The sequence below is a fragment of the Gossypium arboreum genome, chromosome 13 (assembly GCF_025698485.1).
Source record: "Gossypium arboreum isolate Shixiya-1 chromosome 13, ASM2569848v2, whole genome shotgun sequence".
NCBI lineage: Eukaryota > Viridiplantae > Streptophyta > Magnoliopsida > Malvales > Malvaceae > Gossypium > Gossypium arboreum.
Window position 1 is genome coordinate 4,562,913 of NC_069082.1, and position 12,113 is coordinate 4,575,025.

The 12,113-nt window shown below is 33.5% G+C and overlaps 1 protein-coding gene and 2 long non-coding RNA genes across 3 annotated transcripts; 2 read left to right on the top strand and 1 right to left on the bottom strand.

Annotated features, from left to right (window-relative positions):
• Positions 1 to 738: 738 nt before the first annotated feature.
• Positions 739 to 3,251, top strand: LOC108464330 (14-3-3 protein 6-like). The gene is made up of 4 exons (XM_017764583.2): positions 739 to 1,376; positions 2,195 to 2,317; positions 2,432 to 2,548; positions 2,835 to 3,251. The coding sequence occupies exons 1-4, from the start codon at positions 891 to 893 to the stop codon at positions 2,892 to 2,894; spliced, it is 786 nt and encodes a 261-aa protein (XP_017620072.1). The 5' UTR covers positions 739 to 890; the 3' UTR covers positions 2,895 to 3,251.
• Positions 3,252 to 4,267: 1,016 nt separating this feature from the next.
• Positions 4,268 to 6,166, top strand: LOC128286711 (uncharacterized). Its single transcript, XR_008277345.1, has 2 exons — positions 4,268 to 5,135; positions 5,913 to 6,166. It is a non-coding gene; the product is annotated as an uncharacterized LOC128286711 (long non-coding RNA).
• LOC128286710 (uncharacterized) lies at positions 5,650 to 8,395 on the bottom strand. The gene is made up of 5 exons (XR_008277344.1): positions 8,059 to 8,395; positions 7,905 to 7,967; positions 7,132 to 7,291; positions 6,093 to 6,224; positions 5,650 to 6,015 (listed from the first exon to the last, which is right to left on the bottom strand). It is a non-coding gene; the product is annotated as an uncharacterized LOC128286710 (long non-coding RNA).
• Positions 8,396 to 12,113: the final 3,718 nt, after the last annotated feature.

A 12,113-nucleotide genomic window follows, 5' to 3' on the forward strand; every position in this document is an offset into this window, starting at 1 on the left:
AAAGAATTACTTGAGTTTTATAGGAAAAAACTTTAACTTTTACTGAAAAATCAATTTATCTTCTTCATTTCCTTTTCTCAGAATTGATTTAATTTTTTTTAAATAAGAGAAAAACTTTTGGTTTTAAGGAAATGGTCGGTTTTTCTAAAGAAAATTGGATTTTTAGGGGGAAAAGCATTTTATCCTTTTATTTTCCTTTATTCTTTTAAAAATTAATTTTAGTTTTTAATAAAAGGGAATTACCTGGGTTTTTTATATGGGAAAACCATGGTTTTTTGAACTAAATTGAATCGGTTGATTGGATTGATTTGGTTGAGAATTATTTAAGGTACCGGTTTAAAAAAAGCCTTTAGAATGATTGAGCCAGGAACTAGTACGAATCGATTCAACTAGGCTAAAAAATTGATTTAACAAGTTTTCATATTTTTATTTTTATTAATTTTAAAAAAGAAAATGAGTGATCAAAATGAAAATTTATTGAAGTCGGGTGACTAAAATGAGTATATTTAGTGGCAAATTAACAATGGGTGACTAAAATGATAGAAGTATGTAACAGAGTGCCTAAATTATAAAATTTTTATTTTTGGTGCCCAAAATGAAAACTTATGAAAGTTGAAAGACAACTTTGCAGTTTACCCTTGAAATGGAACTTTAATTACCTAATTGTTAAAAGTAATATAGTTCTGGAGCTAATTTTGAAATTAAGCAAAAAAAAAAAAAAAGGAAAAGGAAAAAGGTCAAAGAGAAAAGCAACCCTCGGCCCTTTTATTAAAGAAAAAAGAAAAAAACATCAAAGGCAAATCTCCTTTTTAGCATTTTCTCTCAAAACTCAACCTCTCAAATCCTCTGGACCTTTTTTTTTTCTTCCAATCCATACAGCACCCAATTCCATGGCCACCTCTTCCCCACGTGAGGATAATGTCTACATGGCGAAGCTCGCCGAGCAAGCCGAGCGCTACGAGGAGATGGTGAAGTTCATGGAGACCGTCGTCTCCGCCGTACCCTCCTCCGACGAGCTCTCCGTCGAGGAAAGGAACCTTCTCTCTGTCGCATACAAGAACGTCATCGGCGCCCGACGCGCCTCCTGGAGGATCGTTTCCTCCATCGAGCAGAAGGAGGAAGGACGCGGCAACGCCGACCATGTCTCCGTCATCCGTGAGTACAGGGCCAAGATCGAGGCTGAGTTGTCCGAGATTTGCGCCGGAATCTTGAAGCTTCTCGACGAGAAGCTCGTTCCGGCAGCTAAGACCGGGGATTCCAAGGTCTTTTATCTGAAAATGAAGGGAGATTACCATAGGTACTTGGCTGAGTTCAAGACTGGCGATGACAGGAAAGCCGCTGCCGAGAATACGCTCACTGCGTATAAATCTGCTCAGGTTTGTAAACATTTTTGTGATTTCCTTTTCGATCCGTGCATTTTTTTTGCTTTATTTGGTTAATTTTTAATGTGAATTATGATGAGTTTTCATTTTTTTTTTCTGAATATGGTTGATGTTTATTTTATCTAAATTTTCACTTGTGCTGTTAATTTCATACCACATCCGAATCCGATTTGAATTCCATGACCTGATTTGGAAACATAAGCGGAAGGCATTAAATCAGATTGGAAGATCAAATTTGTGAATATTAGCTAGAAATTGGTTTCAATAATATAAATATTGAATAGGTTTTATACTACCGACCCTTGTTGGGTCAGTGATAAGCAGCCCAATGCCTTCCGTTTAAGGGTTCAACCTGACTCAACTATGGATTTAGTTGGAACTCAACGTGGCTACCCGACACCGGAGGGTATTAACTTAATATTTTGTACGGGTATTTCCTAATTTTGCTAAGGAACTTTGATTTGAATCTTTTGTTGCCTTTTCCCTGGCTTATATTGTGTGATTTGTATTAATTCACTCCATCGTTTCATATGGTTTGATGTTAGATGGTTTGAATCGTTGAGCCTTTTCCCCTTCCGTCATGAATCGATAAAATCCCCATTTACATACCGCTTTATTACTGCTACTGTTATTCTCTAAAGCTTTGAATCTGATTTTGTTTTTATTTTCTTAGTTCTATGCTTAAATTGGAAGGTGTTCTCCCTTGTTTATTTTTGAGTTTGCTGTAGTGATTATAATTTATCTTTTGTCCATAGTACCGCCCCTTTTTTTTGGTTTTATATGCATATCATTTTGTGCTGTTTTCTTTTCAGGAAATTGCAACTTCGGAGCTGGCTCCAACTCATCCTATTCGATTAGGGTTGGCTCTGAACTTCTCCGTCTTCTACTACGAGATATTGAATTCTCCTGATCGTGCTTGTAGTCTTGCCAAACAGGTAGAATACCAATATTCATAATTTTGGTTTAGTCTGTAATTCAGCGGAAAAACATTGTCTTCATTCGTTGTTTCATTGTTTCATCTTTTAATTCTATTCTGGTTCTTTCCTCAGGCTTTTGATGAAGCCATCTCCGAGCTGGATACTCTTGGAGAGGATTCATACAAGGACAGCACTTTGATAATGCAACTCCTTCGTGATAATCTCACTTTATGGACTTCAGATATGCAGGTTAGGACTTAGACCTGGTGCATTTCATTTTGTTTTTTACTTCTATATTTTGCCATCCTATGTTACTTGGGCCCAGTTTAGAGCGTTGTATACGGGTATGGTTTACACTTTTCTAAGGTTTTTCATATATTTGGAGGAATCTTGGAGGTCATATCCCCATATTCATATCCATGTGCTGGATACGAATGCTTCGAGGAGTTTGAGTAGCATAGCTGCTATCTATATATGTGTGTTCTTTCCATACTTTTTTTTCTTCGTTAACTATGATTTGTTTTCATTCATTTAGGATGATGCAACAGACGAGATCAAAGAAGCACCCAAACGCGAGGAAGAGAAACAAGAGTGAAATCGCCAATCTTCACGGTACGATTTTACTTCTCTGGTTATTTTTGTATGGAGAAGTTGCTCGGTTCCGCTATCCCCTTGATTCCCTCCAGTTGCATGTTCTTAGATCACGCCTCTCGGTTTATGAACCGTCGAAGCATTGCTAAAAGTTTCTTAAGTATTTCACTGGTTATTAATTTTTGAAGTTGAAGCTTTTCTAATTGCAAATGAGGCTATATGCACTCTTTCTTAATTGTTTTTGTTAACAATAAGGGAGTTGATGATGGAGATGTTTTCTATGCTTAATATTTGGAAGATGTTTTCTTGGAATTAGCACATTAATATATATATAACTTTCTTGTATGATTATCTCAAGAAATTGGTTATGATAGATTAGGTTTATATTTGACACATCATCAAAAGCTTTTAAAAATAAATACGAGTGGCTTTATTTTGAATGATTTGTCATTATTGCAGTTATATACTATGAGTGCATCATGTTAGATTTTAACACTACAGTAATTCTTGAATCGACTCATATTCTCTTGTCAACTAAGCCGTTCGTGAAGTGAAACTTAATTTTCCGTTCAAACCTTGGTCATTTCCTTAAATTTATACTCTTGTCAATATTTCGATTGTTATACAATAATATTAAACTTGTGTTATTTCGATTGCTAATAGCAATTGAATTAAGGTTGAATCGATAGTTTTTTAAATTAATCAGAATTTTTTTATTTTTAAAACCAATCGCAATTTCTTGTATGCTTAGAATGGGGGTGGGAAAGCAGAAGGCTGCAATTGTTTTTAGTTGAATTAAATTACGTTATTGAATCTAATTGAGATCACCCTCTTTGTTTTCAAAATTTTATATACATATATATTATTTTCATGTTATTTTTATTAATTTAAATATAAAATATTAATGTTTATACGATTAAAATGTAAATAGATCTGAAATCGATAAATTTAGAAATTTTATTTTGGGAACTTAAAATCAATATATATATATATATGAGTAATAATAGATCTGAAACAGAACAGAATGTAATAAAATCAAAATAATTTAAATTGATTTTCATTTTTTTTAAAAATTCCAGACTCAATTTTCACCATTCAAGAAGACGTCGTACTTTGTGAATTCAGTATTTCTATTTTAATTTTATCAACTTTAATAATTGTATTTTTAAATTTTGGAAATTTTATTTTGACCTAATGATAATAGTTAAATTATGTTATTAGTATTGCATTATGCATAACAAACAAACATAGCATTACACATGTAATAATATGTTTAGCATATTAGATTTTAAAATTGATATAATTTAATGTAATGAATTTAATAGTTATTATTTGATTAGGAATATAATTTTTAAATTTTAAAATATAGGGACTGAAATTGACCAAATGAAAGTACAGGTACTAAATTCATAATTTATACAAAGTATAGGGTGTAATAGCAAAATTTGAGATTTTTTTCCTGGTTACAAGCAGGAGTCCCATGGCAAAGTTGAAAAGTAAAATGGTTCATAGTATACCACTTAATGGCAGCTGCTCCCACCGCCATTGCCACGCAAAATTCCCGGGCCTCGCATACCCACGTGTAAAGTAGTCTTCAACTTTTGACCCAGGAATTTCATTTGAAAGTTGGGAAAGTAATAGGTTGGATGGTTCAGTAAAAAAAAAATGTAATTAATCATTTGAGATGATTAAGAGAATTATTGGTGGGTTTAGTTTTTAAAAAAACTGATTTAATCGATTGATTACAATCCATTAAAAATAAGGGAGGAAATAAAGAAAACTAAACGTGACTCAAAGCACAGACATCGAGAAACAAGCAATTAAAGAAGTCTGCAACCCAAATTAAAGCCAAACCAAAAAAAAAAAAAAATAATAAACAAACAGAACCTAAAGCAGTAACCTCAATCGACAGAAAATAGATCTTCCCTAAAAGCTCCAAACCATGGACCCCGCTAAAAACTCTTTTGAGAACCTGGAAACGAGATAACTGCATGAAACATCAAGAAAACCCAATAGAGAGCGAGGCTTCAATATTATCATTGGAGTGAAAGATAAAAATTTCCAGAAATCCAAAGCTACAAGCCCAGATTAGGGCATTGTAGAGTAGTGCGACTACTCTACCGCCGCCGTTCACTCAACCAATTCCGATGCCTCTTCAACCCAGAATATTTCTTCAGAGAAACAGCGCCCCTCCCTGGCCAAGACATGGGCCGCTGCATTTGCCTCTCTTTTTACATGGAGAAAGGTAACCCTATCAAATAATACCAAACTGCATTTAGATACAGTAAAATATTTTTAAAAATAATTTTTAAAAATAATTTATTTTTAAAATAATTTAATTTAATATTATTTGGATGAATTTATGTTAAATATTTTTGTAATTTGACTTACTTCTTGAAAATATTTCATATAAATTGTTTTAAATTAAACAAATACATATTTAATAATTTATTATCTTTTATTGTTTAATTAAGTTTATTATATATATATATATATATTAATAAATTTATATTTTAAATTATTTTTACATCTATTACAATAATTTATTTATAAATAAATTAAATTAAATTAAATAAATAATAATATTCAATTATTAAGCTAAATATTAATTTTATAAATTAAAAAGCAACTAAAGTAATAAAATCAAGCTAATGTGTCAATTTTACAATAACAATGATCAGTAGTATGAGTTAATTCATATATTTTTACATCGAGCTAATAAGTTAGTTATACAAGTACAATGATTAGCAGTATGGATTAATTCTTGTATGTTCTTTATTGAGTGAAAATATTTAGGCTTTTATTAACCTATTCAGTATTTACACAAGCAAAAAGAACTCAACAATAATATAGCAATATCAACCAACACCAAAATATTGCCTTTACCAAAAACAAAACAGTGGTTATACCAGCACAAACTCTGTACTAATGCCAACCAAATCCAGTATCCAATATCAAACTAACAAAATACCAAAACTCTTTGGTTGCTTCTAATTTGCAACTGGTTCTTGTGTGCTTGTAGGATCTCCGCCAGTTTGGCGTTTCTTATTTGGTGATTTCAACTTCACTGAAGAGCTTTCAATTGATGTCCGACCTAATTGTATTGTATTTGATCTCAATCCAAACTAAAAATTGTAAAATTATAGCGAGGTAAGTAGTTATAAATTAGCAGAAATTGAAATATTGCTAAACTAAAACTTACATAGAATGTCTGCTCTTCAGTTTTCATATTTGTGTAGAGGCCTAGCCCAGTGGCAGACTACCTTCGAATTTTCATACTTGTGGAATGCTTAGTTGTGGAAGCTGACTTAACTTTTTTTAGTTGATTCTTCCTCTCCAATAAGTTAATATTACATTGAATAAAGGTAGACAGAAATTAAAATCAAAGCATGAAATAGAAGATTAATAAAGTTGGAAGTGGAATGATTTAGAAAATTGAAGGCCTTTCTTATTCAGATCAAGACAGTAATATGACATCTAAGTAAAAACTAGATTTCTAAAAACAAGAAACTGCATCATATTTGATGTTTTATACCACAACTATTACAAGCTGTGAATGTCTCTTGAGATCATTGGCATGCTAGGAAATTTGATACAGAATCACTAAACATTAAGCTTGGAGGATAATAAATTGTATACACCAACCCAGCTTTACAACCCAAATTAATTATTGGAATAAAAGAAGGTGAACTAGGTAGGAGCCATAAATGACTCATGTCTATAATCACATCACATGGAAGCCATCACACAATCACATAATAATGTTATCTCAGGGCCTCCAATGTACATCTTAAAAGACCCCAGTTCAACAATAATAAATTTGGCAAAGAGAATATTAAAGTGAAACTTTTAACTTGTAAGTTGTTCTTCTATTGGCTAAGAGAATGACACCAATAAATAAATCAAAAATAAGAGGGAGATGGAGAATCAAATAGAAAAGAGGGATAGATAAGAATGAGAGATAATAAAAATTATCATAGTTCAACCCAAATTACAACCTTCAAGCATTAAGCATATCCAAATATATTGAAATCACAAGCTAAAAATATGGGAAAGATCATTCTCACAATGGAACTTCCCAATTCAAAACCTTTTCTAGACAGAACATTTTGGTACTAAGATAATCTAGAAATCATTAAAAGTAAACATGGAAAATGCTTAATGGGGGAAAGACTATATAAGAACACATTGTATCAAATAATTTATAAGCAACTTGATTAAAGCAATAGAAAACTACTTACTTCTAGTGGTGCTGCACAAAGCATGTAGAAATAGTGATAATTTCTCTAAGGATCAGACATTTGAAAAACACGTGATCTTTCTAATAAGTAAGTCCTGATGGCAGCTCCTGAAATCCTTCCCCTCCGGTCAAATTGAATCTCCACAAACTTACCAAAATGACTACATCATTCAAAACATGCATGTAAAGGTAAAAAAAAACGATTATAACATAGAATCCACTACATGCAGGGTTAAACAAAATACACTCACCTTGAGTTATTGTTCCTAACAGTCTTAGCATTACCAAATGCTTCTAAAATAGGGTTGGATTGCATATTAGCATAAAACAAAAATAAATGTTGTTATATGTGGTACAAATTGGGCATTGTTAAATCAACCTATGGTGAGAAATTTATGCTTTAAGGATAATTTTTAAGCATATCCCTTTCCACTTCCAAATAATGCATCATTTTAAAATGATATGCCTCTTTATGTATCTAACTTTACCCTCATCTTGAGTTAAAAATAATTATCATTTTCATCATTTGGATTATCATTTTCATATTTTAATCCCAAACCCAGAAAAAAATTAAAATAATGAAACAAAGAAAGGCATAAAACACAAACCAACGCTGTTTCATTTTCAAATAAAACCCACCACTAATTCAGCACAAAAAACAAATGGGTATTCAACAGTATAAAAATAAAGAACCAAAATGATGACATACCTTAAGCAGTTTTTCAAGAACAAGAAGAAACGAAAATGATAAAGAAGATAAAGAAGATGCCATACCTTAAGCCAAGACCTTGCGAATAGAAAGATTTGAGCGAAACGAAACAACAGCGTGTAATTTGCCTGAGAAGAGAAGATATGTGACGGACACAGCTAAGGAAAAACAAAAGAGATTATAAAAGATGAAGAAAGGAAGAAGTAGGAGGAAAGTTACCTGGATGAAGAATGAGAAGGGATGAAGAACGGAAGGAAGAAGGAGAAAGTAACCTGGTGAGAGTTGGAAAATGTCTTATAGAAATAAAATCGATAAGACATTTTTCGTAAGCTCATACTCATTTTACCCGTGTTTTGGAAAACATATTCCAAATGTAAAATGTTTTCAGCCTTTCAAACACCGTAAAATCAGGAAAACATTTTCTAAAAAATATTTTCCTAGCAAACAAAGGTACCCTTAATATCAACAACATTCGGGCCTAGAACTGATCTGTCTACTGTGCAGGAATGTAGTCGTTTGATAATCATCAACGAGTCACCTTCAATCTGAATACGTTGGAAGCCAAGCTCTTGTGCAAATCGAACCGCCTGTTCGTAAAATTGGGCTTCAGCAACAAAAGCATCTGCAATATTAAAGTGAGGGTAAGTACAAGCCCCAATAATCAGACCCATTTCATTTTTTGCGATAACTCCTGAAATAATTTTTTTCTCCTGTGCTTGAAAAGAGGAATCAAAATTTAATTTAATAAAACCCGATTCAGGTGGTCTCCAAATCTCATACATAAGGGGCAAGTAGTAGTCCTCATAGCCTCTAGAGCATCAATTTCATGTAGATAGCCTGAAATGAACCTCGATAATTCATTTATTTTCTGTCTTATACCCTCATGAATCAATCGATTTCATGCAAACCAAATAGACCAGATAGTTAATTCAAACAGTTTTCTAGATCTGTCATTTGGAATATGGAAAGTCTCGATTAATCGAGTTCTGTAATCTGAGTGTTTTGAGATAGGGGCACTATAACTTACAAAACCCTCAAAATTTGGCTTGTGACCGAGCAGAAACACAACAAGTGGTCTATAGTTTCCATACTCTCTTGGTACAATGGACAAACAACAAGAGTGGGAATGTTACGTTTGTTGAGATTAACATATGTAGGAATGAAATTGTTGTAAACTTTCCACAATGTAATCTTTATCTTCTCTGTCAGCTATAGTGTCCATAATTCGGAGAAAGTTTTAATAGTTGTTGTCATAGCAATAGGGAAATCTCTCAGTGATTGTAATTTATCATGTAGAATTATTTTGTAACCACTCTTTTCTATATACACCCCTGTTTATTCGAACCTCCAAATCATGCTATCAGGTGGTTTTGACCTAGTTAGTGGAATGGACAAAATAGCTTCAGCTTGATTAGCGTCTGCGAGCTCGCGAATATTATCTTCTTTCCAAGTACAACTTTCTGAGTGAATTAGATTTGACACCTTAGTGTATCTGATATCAATTTCCTAACACCTAATTCTACCATCCCCAGGTTTAAGAATCCAAGGGTCATTCCATATATTCACTGAGTCCCCATTGCCAATGCGCCATCATAGTCCCTTTTCAAGCAAACCCTTGGCACTTATAATGCTTCTCAAGGTAAGGGAAGGGTGAAATATTAACCCAGTAGTTAGAAACTCTTTATGTGGATAATAGTGTGCTTTTAATACCTTGGCTAGTAAACAGTCTGGTTGAGTCCAAATGCGCCAGCACTCTTTGGCTAACAAAGATAAATTGAACATTGTAAAATTGCGTTTTAATGATTTAGTATTCCTCCGCAAAAAAAATATTGAGCACGTTTTCTAGCTTGATACACAATGTTTTTGGAAAAAGAAAGCATTGCATGACATAAACTAGAAGAGCTTGCAATATTACTTTAATTAAAGTCTCTTTTCCTCCCATTGATAAAAATTGTAGATTCCAACTTTCCATTCTACTACGAAATCTGTCCACATAATGCATAAATGCCCGTTTCTTATTTCTACCCACCGTCATAGGCAAACCCAGATACTTTTCTGGATTCGATGATACTCGAACCCCTAGAAGGTACCCACTATATCTTTCTCGCTTTCATCAACACTTGCCTCGAAAAAAGCAATAACTTGTCATAATTGACCTTCTGCCCTGAAGCTTTATCGTATTCTGAAATGACACGGTAGATATTCTCAATACATTCCTTCGAAGCATCCCCAAAGAGAATATTATCGTTTGTAAAGAATAAGTGGTTTATGGCCAAAGGACCTCTACCTATTCAAATGCCCCATATTAAGTTTCGTTCTTTAGACTCAGTTAAAATTGTGGAAAAGCCTTCAACATATAGTAAGAATAAATAAGGGTTGAGAGGTCGTAGACCCCTTAAAGATTTCGTTCTTTAGCCTCAGTTAAAATCGTGGAAAAGATTTTAGCATATAGTAAGAATAAATAAGGGTTAAGCGGTCGTAGACCCCTTAAAAGGCACAAAACATTCACTGTTATTCTCATTGATTCCCACTAAGTAACTAAAGTGACACATCGCATAATTCATGTCACCCAATCAATATGAAAACCCAGCTTTAACATCATTTTGGCTAAGAAATCTCGCTCTATTCTATCATAAGCTTTACTCATATTAAGTTTGAAAGTTAAATTTCCTTTTTTGCCCCAGCGTTTGGTTCTCAAAAAGTGCAATATCTCATAGGAAACCAAAACATTATTAGAGATTTGCCTACCAAGTATGAAAGCCCCTTGCGCCTCATAGATGCATAGGTACAAGAAACCACTCATTTTATTTATAAGAACCTTAGCAATAATTTTTATATAAGACATTACAAAGGTTAATAGGTCTAAACTGCATATTGATTCTTGGTTTACTAACCTTTGAGATAAGATGATATGCGTACTATTGATATCTTCCATCATTACTTTTTCTCGAATCACTACAAGATAATAAGATGTTACCTCTAGCCCCAAAATATGCCGATATCTCCAATAAAATAAGGTTGGAAATCCATCAATCCCAAAAGCTTTAAGATGAGCCATTGCTTTGGCCGCAATCTCCTCCTTAGAGAATGGTTGCATCAATTTGGCATTTATATCATCGGAGATCCTTCTCTTTTCATTATCAAATATACATTATGCATCTCCCTCCTCAAACGCCGAGAATAGATTGCGGAAATAATTGGTGGCTATTCGCATAACACCATTTTTGTCAAAGACCCAACTCCCTTCATTATCTTCGAGACCTTTGATAGCATTCCTCTCTTTCCTCCCTGTGGTCATCTTATGGAAAAAAAAAAAGTAATATTACGATCCACATTAGAAAGCCAATTGAACCGCGCCTATTGCTCTTAGAAAATTTCCTCTTTATCCGTCTTTAAGTTCAAATCTAGTTGAATTCCTGTCAATTAGGCAAGAGTATCATCAGTCGGATCAACCGCATGCAGTTCTCTCATTCTATCCTCGAGCTTTTTCTAATAGGCCTTGCAATCACGCTTAACTGTAAAACTCCAAGCAAGAAGCTACTGTACCAAACCTGCTAGCTTCACAGGCAAACTTTTAGAAACTAAACCTCAATAATCTCGAATCACATTCTCGCAGTCACCTTCCAAATGCTAGTCAGCATTAAATCTTAATTTCCTTTGCCCATTCACATGATGTATGTATTTCTGTCCATTCGTATCTACCAATACTGGTAAATGGTAAGAATGGAATGACTTAAATGAGCAATAGAAAAATAAAAAAAAACTAGCTCCACCACGCCGAGTTGGCAACTCCCCTGTCGAGTATTTCCTGAATGTTTGTTGTAGTAAATTTGCCTCTCCCAAGTGAACCATCTCCTGAAAAAACCCAAATCACTAAGGTCACAATCGGACAATGCAAAGCGAAATGCTTTCATATTTTTCTTCGCATGAATACGACCACCCTTCTTCTCAAAAGAAAAAAAGAATTTCATTGAATTCTTCAACCTCTAACCATGGGAGACCTTGGTCCTAACCTAATTGATGAAGAAGATCCTAAGTATATCCTCTTAGACGTTCATCTGGGTGTCCATAAAACTCGGTAAATTGCCAGCACAACCCATCTTGCTCTTATTATATTACAACATCTATATGGTGTTGGGAGAAACTTCATAAAATGACCACATCCTGTTGCCTCCATCTTAAAGATAATCTACCTTTTGAACCCTCAGCTCCTACTTTTATACCATTTTGAAATCCACATTTTTTTCGAATACTTTCCATCTTTCTCACACTGA